This window comes from Sceloporus undulatus, chromosome 1, assembly GCF_019175285.1.
Source record: "Sceloporus undulatus isolate JIND9_A2432 ecotype Alabama chromosome 1, SceUnd_v1.1, whole genome shotgun sequence".
NCBI lineage: Eukaryota > Metazoa > Chordata > Lepidosauria > Squamata > Phrynosomatidae > Sceloporus > Sceloporus undulatus.
The window spans coordinates 110,580,240-110,598,003 of NC_056522.1; the positions used below are offsets into that span (position 1 = coordinate 110,580,240).

At 40.9% G+C, this 17,764-nt stretch overlaps 1 protein-coding gene across 6 annotated transcripts in view; it reads right to left on the reverse strand.

Moving 5' to 3' along the window:
• Positions 1 to 17,764, reverse strand: part of LOC121918885 — an 88,188-nt gene that overhangs the window by 3,916 nt on the left and 66,508 nt on the right. For 2 of the 6 annotated variants that reach the window (XM_042444901.1, XM_042444902.1), the window contains exons 34-39: positions 17,362 to 17,529; positions 15,673 to 15,825; positions 13,095 to 13,229; positions 10,366 to 10,518; positions 7,006 to 7,215; positions 4,293 to 4,413 (exon numbers count right to left, since the gene is read on the reverse strand). In XM_042444901.1, coding sequence (XP_042300835.1) covers positions 4,293 to 4,413; positions 7,006 to 7,215; positions 10,366 to 10,518; positions 13,095 to 13,229; positions 15,673 to 15,825; positions 17,362 to 17,529 — 940 coding nt within the window. Of the gene's footprint in view, positions 1 to 278; positions 1,162 to 4,292; positions 4,414 to 5,829; positions 5,895 to 7,005; positions 7,216 to 10,365; positions 10,519 to 13,094; positions 13,230 to 15,672; positions 15,826 to 17,361; positions 17,530 to 17,764 lie in introns of those variants that run through there. The other 4 variants (XM_042444903.1, XR_006101332.1, XM_042444904.1 and 1 more) reach the window with 4 other exon arrangements.

Sequence of the window (17,764 nt, forward strand, 5' to 3'; positions counted from 1 at the left end):
TGACAGAATATTTCCTTGGGGTCCAAATATTCTAAAGGCACCAGATCCCATCTGATCTTAGAAGATAAGCACGATCAGCTCTGGTTAGTGTTTGGATGGGAGACCACCAATGAGTACCAGATGCCGTACTGTATTTCAGAGGAAGGAACTGACAAAATCACCTCTGAATATTCCTTGCCTAGGAAAACCCTATGAAATTCTTGGGGTCTCCATAAATCAACAGGTGATTTGCATATATATATATATATATATATATATATATATATATATATATATATACATACACACACACACACATTTTTCTTTCGAGATTGGTTTTGGTAAATTGGTCCGTTTTTCATTAGAACAGTAACTATATATATAAACTTTTTTTTGCAAGATAATCATATCCATGTAGCAGCTTTCTATGATTTAGTCATTCCTTGATAGTTTAAAAGTGTTCTTGTAACATGATTGCTCAAGGTTTATGGCCATTTTAATGGGGTAGAGTGTTAATCTGATCAGGCTAATTCAATATACTTGATCTTCTTGATTTAATAAATTGGATCCATCCAAATCCAGATTAACAAACCTGATCTACTTAAAACTCTAGCTCAACTGTAAAACACTATGTACAATGGGTTGGTTTAAATGGCTGAGAAATTAATTTTTCATAACGTTCCCAGTTTTTCACACCATTGCCCTAAATTGATTTGTTACAGACCAGAAGCACTAAACTGATGAATACAACTGTCAGCATGGAGCTACACTGTAACAGAAGACAAAAGACCAATGCTGGACTGCTGCCAGTTACCTGAAATGCTCAGCACTGCCATTTGTGGGTTTACAGACTTGGTACTACCACTAAGCTTATTAGGATCATGATTAGTGTCAAGATCTATTGTTGCTTGTTGAAGTGGGAGGACCAAGCCCTCTGGCCTCATTGGCTTATGTTCAAATTTGCACAAGTGAAAGCCATGTTCCTTAGTACAGTACTGGAGTTCTCCTACTACCTCTTCCCAACTTGCTACAAGAAGAGCTAATTCAGTGGCAGAGTACATGCTATGAATGCTGGACATCCTGAGTTCAGTCCATTGAAATGGGAACTCCAATGTGGCATGCAGTACTGCAACAGTGCCGATAGACACTTCCTTTGGTATCTGCTGAGAAATCCTGACCTGTCTGAAAGAGAGAGATTGCTGATTCACAGATATAAACACATATTGACACATGGAATCAGATACATTATTTGGAAATGTCAGGATGCCACAGTATTCTGAATCATCATGTATGGAAGTGACAGCTGGATAGTGAAGAAAATCAACTCATTTCAGATGTGGTGGTGGTGAAGAGTGCTGAGGATACCATGAACAGCCAAAAAGACAAAAACAAATGGGTCCTTGAACAGATTAAGCATGAACTCTACCTGGTAGATGACTAAATTGAGCCTGTCACACTTTGGCCACATCATGAGAAGCCATGACTCATTTAAAAAGACAATAATGCTAGGAATGGCAGAAGGCAGTAGAAAGAGAGGAAAACTGCACACCAAATGGATAGATTCAATCAGGGAGACCATGGGTCTGAACTTGCAGGAGATAAGCAGAGCAGTTGAGGATAGGAGACTTGGAGATGTCTCATCCACAGGGTCATCATGAGTTCAGGTTGACTCAAGGGCAGTTAACAACAACAAAAGCCTATGAATGCCACTGCCTTGCTCCAAAAAGCTATATATTTTAACACCCACCCACCCACCCTCCACCCCCACCAAAGGGAACCTCCTGCTAACTGGTGGATTGGGAAGGGTACAGGATGGAAGCTTCTGGGAACATGTTACCTATGTGGTGGTTTTGGGGAGGTGGGCAATAAGCATTTTGTCTGTGGATGTGTTCCCTTGGAGGACAGGAAAGCCAACAACATCCTTTCTGCAGCCCCTCCACCCAAATCTTGGCTTTTATCTTGAGTGTGAACAAGGGAGCCACAAAGTTACTCTCAGCAATTACTACCACTTTCCTCAAAGTCTCCTTCTTCCATGGCAGACCAGGAAGAGTCTACTATGGGGTGCCTGTTCTCATCTTTCCCCCTGGTCTCTTGACAGCATAAACAACTAAGGCTCTAAGTTTTCCCTCCCATTTCCTGCCAGGAGGTCAAAGCATGTGCAGAGTGGTCCAGCAACTGTGTGGACAAAAGAGCTAAGAGAGAGTCCAAATTTATTCTGTGTAAAAAAAGGTTACATCACACATGATGTGGAAACACAGAACTTTTTATCCAGCTATAGACCATATGTTGTTGGCCTGAACCCTGCATGGGTCTGTACGTACAGTATGCACCACGATTATGGTGTTATGCACTGAATTCTGAGGTGATATCCCACCCAATCCTCACTTGCTGGGACCAAAATGTTGCTCAGGAAGTGGCTGGTTAGGGGATATTAAGTTAGGAGCCTGATAGAAAGCCCTTCCTGTGAATGACATCCATTGTGGCAGGCAGAAACAGAATCCCTGTCACAATTCCCCTTGTGCTGAAATAACTTTCTGAGTGGCAGGAAGGGATCTCATCAATTGCAGCAGCTGCTGCCAAGTAAATAGGAGTTGGGGAGGATTTTCACAATCCTAACATAGTCCCTTACAATTCACTTACAGGCACTGAGTTGCTGAAGGGGGGACACAACTGTCTGCCAGTCCCCATCTCTTCAGTCGGCAAAAAAGATACAAGATAAGCTTCTTTCTATCAGGCTCCTAACTTAAAATCCCCTAACAGGCCACTAGTGACAAACTAGGCTATTATTTTAACTCCTTGTTAGCGTGGTGTTGAGCCAGCTTTAATGTCCACTCCCTTGCAAGGTTGTTGTACAGAATAATTGCAAACTACCATCACCACCCTCCAAAATAGGGATTCTTTATAAGGAGATGGAGATGGAGGAGGGAATCCCACTGCACATGTTATGTGTATGTTTCTGCAGGTATCAGCCATTTTGCTTTTGTGAAACCGGTTGTTCCATTATGCTTTGTGGGATTATATACCTGCTTCAGCAGTGGGGATTTAAATCCACCTTTTGTTTTAGCCTTAAATGCCCCGTTGTTTATTTGACCCCACAAAACACAAGAAAATACTCAGTTCTCAATTACATCAGTATCCTTGTTTGCTTCAGTTGAGATGTTCACTGTGAACTTACTGGAGTTCTGTTTTCCCGTCTCAAATCACTTTATTTACAACCCCCTCACTTATAGAATTAAGAGCAATTTAAAACAGCCATTTAAAAGCCTTAATAGAACAGTTCACTACTAAAAGCCCTTTCCTTATAAACAATTTCTCAGAGCTTGCCAGAATAAAAACGTATGTTGTGAACTGCCCTGAACCTATACTGGGAGAAAGATGGGATCTTAAATACTGTATATAAAAAAAATCAATGTACCTTCTGATGGAAATACAAGAAAGTGGGAGCTAGTCTAGCTATCCTAGGAAGGGTGTTTCAAAGCCTTAGAGCTACCACCAAGAAAACTATTTGTATTCCTACCAAACATGCTGGTCAGGGTAGTGGCATTCAGAGAAAGGCCTCATTCAAACATCTCAAAGCTTGGGCAGGCTCATATGGGACAATACAATTCTTTAGAGAAAGCAGACCAGAGCTGTACATAACTAGTATTTTACAGGGCATAATCAGCACATTTAGCATAGCTCTGTTATGCTTTAACCAATAGCTGAGGAAAGCCCAGGGATATGGGTCAAACCCTAATGCAACAGGTCTGCATATGGATGCAAAATAAAACTGTTCAGCAGTGGTCGTGATAACTCTCATGAGCTATATGTTGGCTTCTCATTTGTTCCAGCAAGACAGATGTTTATTTAAACCACTGATGTTAAATTTGTCCCTTACAATTGGATTCTCTGCTAAACAGGTCTGGGACCCTCCAGAAAGAAATGATTCTAGCTTCTCCATCCCCCACCTGCACATCCCATTAAATGAGGAAATAAAAGTTCCAGTACCTTTCTCCCAAGTTCCCGACAACATTACTTCATGGGAACCTATTAAATACAGTAGCTATTTTTCTGTGCATATCTAAACTGGGCACACCTAAACTGGAAAAGTTTTATTAGTAGTAATATTGAAGATAACCATTAGGTAAGCATCTTCCAAATTTAAGGTTCTAATATTCCCTATACCTTGAGCCTTCAAATTCTATTGTAGCTGCATGCCCTGATCCTCAGTCCATCCTGCCACAAGACTAGGGCTGGTTTTGACCTTTTCTTTCCTATGCCAAACATCTATGTGATAACATGTTACAAAGAGCTGCGGCCAGCTAGAATCATACCTGCAGATGAATGTCTCTGGGATGCCAGAGCCTCCAAGTCATAAAGCTGAGACTGCAATTCATCTACCCGTTGAAAAGCATTCAGTTTGAAACTGCGCTCCAGTGCCAGCTGACTTCTTATCTGAAAATATATTCACTTTTTCAATGTAAAACATATTTTCACGTTTTCATAGATTGTTTTCATTATTAATGGCCAAAAACCTGTATGGGATTTACATATGCCTAAGCACTGTAGTTACAGTGTTACACAGTGAACCATGACTCATTTCCCCCGAATCCCCACTTACCAGGAAGCAGCCACTGAAGTTGATGGGATTCTGTTCATCTGGTGTTCAGGAAGCAGCTGACCACTATTTACATCTCCTCCTGTGAGCAATCTCCAGTGTCATGGGCAGAAGCAGGGTCCCTGTCACAATTTCCCGTTCATGTGAAGGCAATGGGAATGGCAGTCAGCTGCTTCCTGAATGATAGAGGAACAGACCCCTCTCGTTTGCAATGGCTACTTCCCTGTAAGTGGGAAATGAATGACTTTCATGGTTCCTACATAGCCTCTAAACTACTCAGCAGTCACGAGGGCATAACTCCAGGTTACTCATTTGTAACTGCCATAGAGGATTGCAACCCATTAAAAAAACACAACCACCATCAAATGCATGGAATAAAGTAAAGAATATGAACTTCCTATGTTTTAAGTATGACCACTGGGGCAGCTAGTTAACATTAGAACCTGGATAAAGTTTTACTAGGGATGGGGCTTCTTTTTAGACAGGTTTGATCTGCAGTTAGGAAGCATATATCATCTCTTCCTCCACACCTTTCTGTCTTTTGCAACTCCTTCCCACACTCATGAAAATTTAGAGCATCAACCCAAAACAAAAACCTATTGCCAGCCCTGATTTTAAAAAGAGAAAGGAAGAGAGCATTTGTAATTTCAGCATTTCAATCTCACCTAAACCATAATGCCATTATGACTAAAAGAATTCAAACTGGGTTTGCTTCTGCTGCTTGGGAATACATATCATGTTGTGGTAGAAAAGGATGGTGAGGCCTAGTTGTTAGTCCCAACTAGAAAAGATCCCCCTTGAATCAATGAAATTTACATAAGTGTTCATTTACCAAAGGCTTGTTGATTTAATAGATTTATTCTAGATGAGATTAACAATTGGATTTAGTCCTAGTCCTACATCTTTTAAGAGCAAAACAAAATCAAAAATTAAATGAGCATCTGTGTAACCTAAATTGCAAGGGAGTCCTGGGAGGGCACTCACAAATTGTATTCAATGGGGAGATTAATTTAGCAGTAATTTAACTCAATAATTAAGCAGTAAGATGGCCAGAGTAACCCTGGCTGGGACCCAAGCTTATTTTTACCAGTTCCAAAAAACTAGAACTCTAGAGGCAGGTTCCAAATTAGTTTAGTTTATTTATAAAAAGGAGAATCAACACACACATAAAGCACTCACACACACAAGAACTAAGATATATAAAAAGATGGTAGTGTATGGCAAATTAAAGGATTGCAATGGGCAATGCTTACCAGTTCCAGAAGCCAGGCTCCAGTTTAGGAGAGAGCTGGGAGTTGAATGTGACTCAGCATGTTTGCTGTATGGAACAGACAGCAGTACTGAGAGGTCGTGAATCTGACAGTTTCTGCCTGATTGCAAACTGGACCCAATTGCCATTGTTCAGGCACATGTATTTATAGCAAGAAATAGGTCCTGGGGCAGTGTTTCAGAGGTTAAATGACTTTTCCTGGAGTTATATGATTTTCCCAGGAGAGAAGAATAAGATAAGCAACAATGACTGGGCAATTGGACTGAATGTCTTCAAACAAAAAGAATTTCATTCTCCGAAGGAAATTCCCTTTGTTTGTTGTATGCAAGCAATTGCCAGGGCCAGCTCTCACCAACACAATCCTTAGTGAAGGGATTGGTCTGATTCTGATCTTGAGCGATCTCATCTCAGCTAAGTGCCTTGGCTTCTCCCATGCTGAGCCATCCAGATTTCCTAATTTGGTATAGCTGGTTTCCTGTGCTGGAGAGCCCCCTTTTGGCTACCTACCTAAAATATCCCTTTTTGATATTAATTTAATATCAAGAGTCGAAGAGCGTTGACTGAGGGCTGGACCCTGGGGTAACATCTGTAACTGCATATGAAAGAGTCAGTGTGGTGTAGTGGTTTGAGCGCTGAACTATAACCCAGCAGATTCCCTGCTCAATTATGAAAATCCACTGGGTGACTTTGGATTAGTTATACACTCTCAGCTCCCCAAACCCCATAGGTCACTGTGATGTTGCCATAAGTCGGAAACAACTGGAAGGCACACAACAACAAACCACATACATACCTAGCAGGCCATCCCAAACTAGAACATGTTTTTGTCTTAATAAGAAATAAAGGATGATGTGATGAGAAGCATAGTCCTAGTAGATGTCAGCATGCCCACAGTGGCTCGGGTACTGATGTGGGCCTATGTGGCTCATCACCCATCATCTGCCACTTTTCCAAGTGGCTGTTTATGAGGCTGAGGGCTGCACCACTGGCTACAATCATCTCAGGGGATGCTTAATTAAGCAATATTTATCAATTTTTAGGTTGTACACTCAGGACTGTTTCTGTGTACTTGTTATCAGTACATAAAATCATGGTACATACTCTGAGGCAGGTAACTTGATTGGTACAAAGTACTTAAAAGATGCATTTATAAGCTTACTCGCTGGATTTCTTTCTTAACTTTCCCCCCCTGAAGCTGTTGTATCTTATTGGATTTCTCTGCTTCTTCTGTCAAGCACTGCAGTCTCAATTCTCTCTCTCCAAGCTTTTCCAGCATCTTCTCCAAGTTTTCTGTCTTAAATAGATCTAACTGCTGCCATCTGCAAACTTCTTGATTCATCTTATGTTCTACTTCTTGTAGAACTTGTACCTGTGCATGAAATTGCACACATTATGTTGTACATCTATTTCATGACATTACTTTTTGTCTAGAATGCACATCCTTACCTTTGCTGTTAAGTGTATGCCTTAAGTGTATGAGAACCCAAGGAAACTCTCAAAGCCAAGAGAGAGAGAGTGAGACCCTTCAAACATTGTCATAATTTTAGAATACCTTAGGACATTCTAAAACATGTAACATATATGATATGAATTTAGAAAACAGGAATTAAAACAGAGAACCAGAAGAACCAAGCAAATCCCTCATTGTATTTTAAACTATTAATGCCAGAAAAACAGGATTAAAGAGGTGTAATTTTCATACAAATTCATTTTGCACCGATGACTATGATACAAAAGGGATACTGCTTGTCATTTGGGTACAAGCTTTTTAAAACCTGAGATCAATTTAGATTCTACCTGTTACCAAGTTTGGTTTTTAAATTTTTTTGGGTATATGTGGTCTGTGTTATGACCCCTGACTGGCCCCATAGAGGACCCACCGTTAATCCAAAAAGCGAGGAGACCACATAGGCATCTCACCCTGCAAAGGCAGAGTCCCTAGAAAAAGATGGAATTGGAAATTTTCCTCAGGAAGTTTGGGAGTCGCCAAACCAGAATCGCCACCTCTTGCCCAAGTAAGATAATAGACTCGGCTTCACACCTGATGAGCCAGTGATCAGCTTAACGACTCAGTAATCAAATCGGATGCCCCTCCGAATTGTGTCCAGACCTAAATGCACTGTGCAACACATTACTTGCTCTTGGCTTAACAAAGCCCGAGCAATCAACACCTTTGTCTAGCAAGTCCCCCTAGCCTCCAGCCATGTTTCGCACTATAAGAACCCTGGGTTTTTGGACCTTCCTTGTGCTACCACCAGGTTGCAAGCTGGTCCACGGCAGTTTGAACTTTGATCTTAGCTCCCACGGCCCTCTTCCCCCACGCTCCACGGCCGTGATCCGCTATCCATCCAAGCTTCATCAGACTTCCCAGAGAAGACTTCTAAGGTAGTATTCCCTAGTGATGCCTCTCTTTCTCAAACCTATCTCCTGAACTCACCCATCCCCTGCTGTAGCATCAAATGTGTGTGCGGGCGTGTATGCTCCCCTTTTTGCTGTGAGGTTGTCCTGTGCTTTAATAAATGTTACCCTTTTAATTGGACCTAGTTGGTATCAGCATCTCTTTCTCTTGAGGCTTGCTGGCAACCTCTGGTATACACTGTTGGGACCCAATTCCGGCATGTGGTGTTGTTAGGGCTTCCCCTCGGCTATATTTGAACTAATTAAGATTCCCCTAATTCAATCCTTCCTAACATACCATTACTTGGCCCAGATCATCTTTTCCCCAAGCTTTACCATGCACAGTAGAGATTAGTTCAACCTGCTGTCTTTTTCCTACTTCTAGTAACAATTCCTTAATTTAGTATTCAAATTACAGTTCTCCCTCCACATACACAGCCTTGAGATTTGCAGTTTCGATTATTTGCAAGGTCAAGGCCTCCAGCCCCCCCAAGACCCCTTCCCTCCCTAATCATTGCCTGGGCTGCTCAGAGAATGCTCGGGGATGGAAGGGGGTCTTAGAAGGCTCCTCCTGCCTTTCCCTCCCCGATCGCTCCCTGGGGAAGGTAGCAATCTGGCTGGAAAAGGGGCAGAGAGCCAGTTAAAGGGATGGGAGGGGGGAAAGGAGTGCAGGCTTCTGCTCCTCTTCCCTTGCAGTTTTTCCACATTCATGGGGGTCTTGTTCCCCTAACCCCTGTAAATGTGGAGGGAGAACTGTAATTTTCATTAGAAGCATACACTTAATGGCAAAAAGGAACACTATACACCATACATGTACTGTTAACATTCTGGTGATCCTCTGATACCTATATGAGGAGTAGGTGATTTGTAGCAACTTTCCTTAGCCCTAGCCAGAGCACTGCTAACAATGATGAGCATTTCAACATCTGGAGGACCACACATTGCCCATCCCTTCTGCACATGTTGATGAACTTTTATTCTCATTACCTCCCACCACCACTGTCTAACTATAGGGAAGTGCCTTTTGCCTGTATGTGCATGCATCCAACACTAGTGACAATGTGTTATTTATTTTGGAGCTCTTTAGATGGCAGCTGTAGTGACTGGCTCAAGCTCCCCATGGGGACTAGATCCTTGTCATCACCTCAGGCAGCTTTCCCTATGAAAGATCTAGTTCCCTAAAAAATTCACAGCTCCAGTTCCAACTTCAGTGGGAAGTTCCTGCTGGATGTAAACTTCTTCCTCTTTGCTCCTGAACTACTGTGCTCAACCCTCCTGAGGCTTGATTGATAGATAGACAGCACTTGACAACAGACTTTACTAACTCATACCTAAAACAGATGTGCTTTTACATTTTTGCTTCCTCTCTATTAAATCTATTTTAGAAATGCTTGCTTTCCTACTATGAGATTCTCATAGCTGTGACAATAAATTCCTTTTATTCTTCAGTACAATACTGACCCTGACAGTCTTCTTTTCTAGCTGTTTCAGTGTTCAGTGTTCTGACTTTGGCCAACCCTCACTGTTCAAGCTTCCCTCTTTTCTGAAAATTTAGAGATTCTCTCATGCCAGCTGCTAACAACCCACTGTGCGTGGATGCTGCCATTTTGTTTTCATAAGATCAACACAGACTCTTTGGCTACATAAGGAGTGGCACAGACTCCTGAACTTTGCAAAGAGAGGGATGATATGACTGTGCAAGAAGGAGAAATGGCATATGGCAAGACTAAAAACAATCTGGCTAGCATCTGATTAGTTGCATGCATAAGTTAACCTTTCATTTACATAGGTCAAGTTTTGTTCATTGCGGACTTCAGTATTCCCTTCTCCCTTCGCAGCAACCAAAGTGTCCCCCTACCCAGACCTACCATAGAGTTGCTGATGGGTTGGAATGGTTAGGAGGGGCCTTCAGCCATATATTCAAGTGGTAGTACATTTACTTGTTCAGCGGAACTACTTGCTATACTGAGCCATGCAGAATTTGGGTCTCTGATATGTAAGAAAATAGTCAGTTTTTAAAGGCTGAGAAAACTGCACTGAATCCATCAGAACAAAGGGAAGAAAGTGATTTCATGTGTTATATACTGTAAATAGTGGGGCAACACAGCCAGGAGATCTATACCTGTTTGTCCAGCTGTTGTTTCAGCTTTTTATTCTCTGTCTGAGACTGTGCCAAGGCTTTTCTTGCAGCCCGCAGCTGCTGATGAAATAAAATTGCCTCTTTTTCTGTCATCATCTTCAATTTCAAGTACTCTTTTTTATTTTTAATGGCCTCCTGTAAATGCAAAGGATTGAGTAAACTGTGGAGTAGAAAATAAAAGCCATTTGGAAAAATTGCCCTGGATGACTTATGAACAAGTGTCTTGTGAGGTTTGTGCCCTTTATTGTTGAGAAAAAGGGACCCATCTCTCTCTCTCTCTCTAACTTTCTTGGGCCTAAATCCAACATCAATTGCAACTAGAGTAGAGCCATTTCCATAAACGTAACTTACATACTTGATTTCCAAATCTACATTCATTTAATGAGTGTACTGTACTCTATTTGAGTTAGGCTTATCCAAAGCCAATTGGATTTAAGCCTAGTTATTGCTGTAGTATTACATTTGTTGGAAAAATGAAATTCTTTGTGATAGAGATTGTAAGATAATCATATGCTTCTATATTAGATTTAGCCATATTTCCTGCCCTGTTCATTTGGGGCAAGGCTTATTTTTCACAGCAATTTTTTTTTTTTTTTTTTGGTAACATGTCTTTGTGGTACAGAGGGTAAACTGATCACCTGTCAACTACAACAGACTCTTGATTTTGTTTCATATGACTACTATTAGCTATAACAAGCTTTGCTGTGATGTGATAAATTAGGATCTGTGTAGCTAAGGGTCTGTGTCTCCACTTCAGCCATCAATGAAGAACGTTTTTAAGAAGCCAGATCTACTTATCTCATAATGTACCATATCAAACTGAAATTGGTAGACAGAAAGAGATGCTTTTAAGTGTTAAGTTGCTACCACTCTTACCTGTGCCACCTGTAGGTGTAGCCCATTCTAAGCTCATAAACATTGTCTGGCCCCATTTATTTGCACAATTGTTCCATTTTTATTGAAGGGAAAATGGTAGGTGTAAGAAAATAACATCCTATGCAGAATGATTCTGACCACTATGACTCTGAGGGTTTTACTGCACATGTCCTATTCTTGCAACAATTGCATCAGTAAAAAAATAAATAATGGGAACATACCATGTTCAGAGCAGCCAATATCGCATATCTTCAGAATTGCATGACTGGGGCTTCTGCCACCATTGCTCTCTCTTTCTTTAACCTTGCCTCTCTGCTTTACATCCTACCCAGCATGCCTTTTAATTTAATTTTAATTTATTTTTAATGCAATTTCACAGCTCAGCCCATGAGTTACTATGAGTTAAGGTTTTGTTTTTGTTTTTTAAAGAAAGGGAAATCTAAAAACAAAAACAAGGCATCAGGCTGTTTGGAGACAGGGAGAGAGGAGGGGACAATGACACAATGTGACTACCAATTGTGAAACTGCTTCAGCAGTGACATTTCACACCAGGGAATTTGCACAATTGCAATGTTATTTACGAGTTTCCTCCATAAATGAAAAGTGATGCAGGAGCTACCAGATGGGGCAGAGTAGCTACGGGTTGGAGGCAGCAGTGTGCAAAGTAACCATAAACCTGCTTTTTTCCTGGTGCAATTATGGTTTTAAAGCCACATGTAGTAATCTCCTGAGTCACAGGAGATGTTACTTATGGGTTGCATTGCAATCCTCATTGGTTGCTTGTTAAGAGTTTTCAATGCAAGCACCAGTTTGTAAGTAACTAGTTATAAATATTACTAGCAATTCTTTTCTCCACTAATTAAAATATAGCTATTTTACATTACGAATATAACTCATGGCACATTCAGACTGATTGAAAAGTCATAGATTTTGTTCCTGTTCTGTCCAGTTTTTTACTAGATAAAATAAACTGACCGGGGAAGCTGGTCTAAAAAGTCTTTGATCATACCTGGAGCTAGCCAAGTATTCTGGAGTAATTCATATATGAAATTAATGAAAAGAATAGCACACATTTCTGGGATTTCTGGTGTTTTCAATCAATCTGGATACTTACTTAAAAGAGGACAACTGCACATCTTTGGAATACTTTTTGATACAGGCTGTGGGCTGATTATGCTATTGTCTTTAATGGGACTTGAGCATCCATGGATTTTGGTATCCACAGGGGATCCTGGAACCAAGCCCCAGCCGATACCAAAGGCTCACTGTAACATTTAAGTGCACTTATCCTTGTAATTTACAAACAAGAATATTTCGTTAATTTCATGATTTAAAATAATTTAGGGCCATTTCACACTACACAGTTATAGCATGATAATTCCAACTTAAGTGTGCTCTGTGGAAACTTGTGGTTTTTAGTTTGGAAAAGTTCTAGAATTCTCTAGCAAGCAACTTTAAATGCCCCTTCCTAAACTACAGAGGAGAGCCAATGTTGTTTGGTTTGAATGCTGGATTAGGAGTCAGGGAGAACTGGGTTTGAATCCCCACTCTGCCAGGGAAACCAAACATGGGCAAGTCACACTCTCTCATACTCAAAGGAAAGCAAAGGCAAATCCCCTCTGAATAAATCTTGCCACGAAAACCCCATGACAAGGTTGCCCATAACTTGGAAATTACGCAAAGGCACATGACAACAAAGATAACAAGACTGTAAATCTCAAAATTCCATAGTATGGTACCATGGTAGTTAAAACAGACTCATAGTGGTATGATTGCACAGTGTAAAAGGGTCCTTTATTCCAACATTTTGACAAGAGGTTTGCATGAGATCTTACCTTCTCTGCTTCTCTCACTCTGGCTGACAGGTGTGCTTTTTGCATTGTTTCTTTCCAATAATTCATGGTCTTCAGTTTCAATACCAACTGTTGCAACTGGCCATTTTCATTCTGCAACTCCTGTAACTGCTCCTGCTAATGAGAGAACATCATTTCTGTTAAGGAAAAATTCCAACAGACTCATTTTTATTTGTTTGTTTCTTTATTTTGACTGTGCAGTTTTAAGAATTGGTATCAGCTTCTGTACTTGTGAGGAAAGAGTTGTGAACACTTAGCAGAATTTCAAGACCCTGCCTGTTAAAAGCACATCAACCAAACTGCACCCTCTTTAGCTGCAGTTAACATATTCTCTATGTGGTTGTTCAGAGTTATCCAAACCAGTGGGGCTTTGGCTTATCATTCTCCAGAGATTAGTTTTGAAAATGCTAGGTTTGTATTGCAGCTGTGACCACAATGACACACACAGCACACATAGTCAGGTTTTTTTCAGTTCTGGCTCAGTTTTCCTCCATCTGTACTACATTTTATCTTTTTAGAACATTTGCTTTTCTATAAAGTCAACGATCGGAGGCATTATTATTTAATAATAATAATAATAATTATTATTATTATTATTTAGATCTCTCCCAGGGAAATGCAATCCCATGTAAGCAAATCACTCCAGGCTGCAGTCCTGTCCACACTTGCAGAAGAATGGGAATAAACATGGTTCATTAAGACTTAGTACTGAGTAGAGTTTCGGAGTATTGCATTATAAGAATGAATATGAATGTTCCAATGAGCATGAACCACCATCCAACTTTTCATTGGATATATGCTATAACTGGGATGAGTTACAGCTTTTAATCACCATACAAGATGATTTCATTTCATTTCAGTTGTAAAACAACACAGAGACCACTACAATTTAAATATCTCTTTAGGGGAGAAGAAAGGCAGGTTGGGCTAAATCATAGATCTATTTACTTATCCTTGTTCACTCTCTCATTCACTTCCTTTTTCTAATTCACCTTTGGGCCAACTGGCAGCTAATAAAGGTTGTGTTGTTGTGTGCCTTCAAGTATTTTCTGACTTATGGCAACCCCACGAGAACCTATCATGGGAATTGTCTTGGCAAGATTTGTTCAGGGGAGCTTGCCTTTGCCTTCCTCTGAGGCTGAGAGAGTGTGACTTGCCCAAAGCCACCCAGTGGGTTTCCATGGCCAAGCAGGGAGCTGAACCTTTGTCTCCAGAGTCATAATCCAACATTCAAACACTATACCACACTGGCTCTCACAATAAAGGTACTTTACATTTATATAGAGAGCCAGTGTGGTGCAGTGGTTTGACCATTGGACTATGACTCCAGAAATCAGGGTTCAAATCCAAGCTTAGCCATGGAAACCCACTGGGTGACCTTAGGCAAGTCACACTCTCTCAGCCTCAGAGGAATGTCAATGGCAAGCCCTCTCTGAAGGAGCTTGCCAAGAAAACCCTATGACAGGTTTGTTTTAGGATTGCCATAAGCTGGAAATGATGTGAAGGCACAACACAACAACAACAAACATTTATCAGTGGTTAAGAGGGTGGAGTGTGCCTAAAGACCACCTAAGCGAGTTAATTACAGAGGCACAACTGGAACCAAAGATTTCCTGATTTGTAGTTCATTCCCTTAGCCACTGTGCTAAAACCAGCTAACACTCTAAAATATAAAATCACTTAAAAGACCAGCACTTACTGTACATTTCAAACATTAGAACACTGCAAATGTTATGTTCAAAGGCCTGGAGAAACAAAAGGGTTCACTTGCTTTCTAGATAGTGGTAGCCCCAGCAGTGTCTGGTGGAAATCAATAAAGCATTTCAGGTGGCGTTGAACTGCCAGTCCCAGCAGCCCTAGCCAGTACAGCAAATGATGAGCAATGAAGGGAGTTGCAATTCAACAACTTCTGAAGGGCTATTTGCTTCTTGAAGAAAAGACAGCTAGACCCCTGTCGTATTCTCCAGAATGGAAGTATCCTCCAAACTCCAAAAAATGGTCAGGATTTTAAAAGGGGCTGTAGGTGGAGCTGTAAAAGTTCATTTTTTGGAACTTCCTTGCATTAATTATTATTAGAATCCAAGACATTTACATACATTGACATTAATAGGCCACAGAAGTGTGTCTTGGTGCTATCAAACTGCATTGTACTGGCAAGTTGTGGCACCAGACTCCCGCTGAAAGTTGCCGTCAGAATTTTATATTCCACAAGGGAACTATTAGATTTTGGCCCACATGAAAAGGGTTAACAGTACTATAGAGCCATTTCATGGACCAGTCAAGCACCCGATGAGTGTTCTAGCTTGCCCTTCCAACAGACCTGCCTCCCCAACTCTTAACCCAATCCCATGCAACTACACAGTGGGACTTTTCTTACCCCAGGCATTTGAGTATAATTTCATCCCACAATTCATGGCTATGCTCAAAAGTGCCCAAAATCAGCAAGATGATGGCTTTGGTATGTACAGCTCCAACTTCTCTCCTGGAGCTTTAAATTTGTCTAAATTTTTTTAAAAAAATTTAAAAACCATGCTACAGCAATGTTGACACATCAATTTACCTGGGCCAAATTTTTTTTGAGTGCATTGTTATCTTTGGTGGAGCCAAACTTTTTCTTCAAGGAAATCATCTTGTCTACTCCTTCTCTTCTCACCTCACTGATGATTTCAAACATGCGTTGACTCAGGTTTAAGCGATACTCATCCACTTTCCCCTGAAGCCAAAACCAAGAGCCAAAATTTGCAGGCATTGTTTCAAGGAACTTTAAGGTTTAAAAGGCATGTAATTCTATAAGCATTTCCAAATTTAATAACCAACATAAAATCTCCTAACTGCCGAAATTATATACTGCTACATAGATGTAACTTACATAGATTTGTTCATAATCTCTTTCCTTATAAATGCAGGTTAAATGAAACACTGAAATTGACACAGATCTCTTGGAAGAATTCCTTTCCTGTGGTGGTCTGTCAATTTCACTCAGCAGTGAAATGAAATATATAGAAAATTATATAAAATACATAGAAGACAATGCAGAAATCCAGAAACAGTTTAGGGGCTACATTTGTTGTATGCCTTCAAGTCATTTCTGACTTATGGTGACCATAAGATGAACCTATATTGGCAGAAATTGTTCAGAGGAGGTTTGTCATTGTCTTCCCCTGAGGCTGAGAGCATGTGACATGCTCAAGGTCACTCAACAGGTTTTATGACTGAGCTGGGAATTAAATCCTGGACCCCAGAGTCATAGTCTAATGCTCAAACCACTATCCATGCTGGCTTTCTAGAGGCTACATAGGGACTGTGAAAATCTCCTAGTCATAACTTACTGGGCAGCAGCCACTGTGAGTGACCAGGGTCTGCTCCTGTTGATTGGGATGCAACAGATTGACGTTCCCACCCCTCGCCCCTGTCCCATGTGCAATCTCCGATGAGAGGAGAATTGTGATAGGAACCGTACTTCTGAATGTTACACTACAGGTCACACATGGGAGGGGGTGGAAGCATCAGTCAGTTGCTTCTCAATCAACAGGGAAACAGACCCCCCATCACTCACAGTGATGAGGATTTGGGGAGGGGTCAGGCCAGGACACACTATAGTGACCCCATCACATTTACTGGTGTTAGGGGTGAAGGACCCTGTGAATGGGGGGGGGGGGGGGAAACACAAATAAAAAAGCTATTCTTTCTGACTAAGAGAACACCTCTTCAAGAATCTTCAGGTCTTCCAACACAACTCTATGGTCAACACCTGAAAGAAGCTGGTTATAGAATCATGCTATAGGACCTAGAAATGCCTAGAGAAGTGTTACATTGTCCAGCACAACTCTATGGTCAGCTTCTGGCAGAGTTGCATTGGAGGACCTCGAGACTCCTAGAGAAAACATATTAATCAAAACCGCAAATAATCAAATGCACAAAAGTCAAAATCGCAAATGTGGAGGGCCAACTGTACTTAGTTATGTAACTAAGATGATGACATAATTAAGTACATGACAATGCCATGTTTTTAAAACAGTTCTTTTTAAAATGTTAAACAAGCCACTGGAGAGTATAACCTAGTTAGTGTGAATCACCATGCTTAGCTTCCAGGAGAGGCACTTTACAATTTCTTTGTCAGAGGAAGGGCAGTGTGGAGAAGTCAGGGGCCTTTGGGATTCCATATCAGTTCTAGGGATGAATTTGTTCCATCCATGAAGCACAGCGACATTCCCCATATTTTGCATGCAGATGTGTCTTATACACCTACCTTGAGCTGTACACATGTCATAAACATGCTTTGCACTAATGCTTCATAATCCTCCTTGACTTCTTTCCTTATCTTCTCTCTGAGACTATGACATTCCTCTTGTAGATCAGCAGTTTTGGCTCTCAGAGCTGTTATCTCCATAACCATCTTGTGACTCATTTCTGCTACCTGTTAAGAAGGAGAGAATATGCAAGCAAGTCTATTAATAAATCTGTTTGTAATTGTTTCTCAAAAAATAATGGCTCACAGGTTAAGATGCCAAACAAATCTGAGGATGTTATTGTTGTGTAATTTCAGGTCATTTCCAACTTATGGCAACCCTATCATGGGATTTTATTGGCAAGATTTGTTCAGAGGGAGGTTGCCATTGCCTGAGAGAGTGTGACTTGCCCAAGTTCGGCAA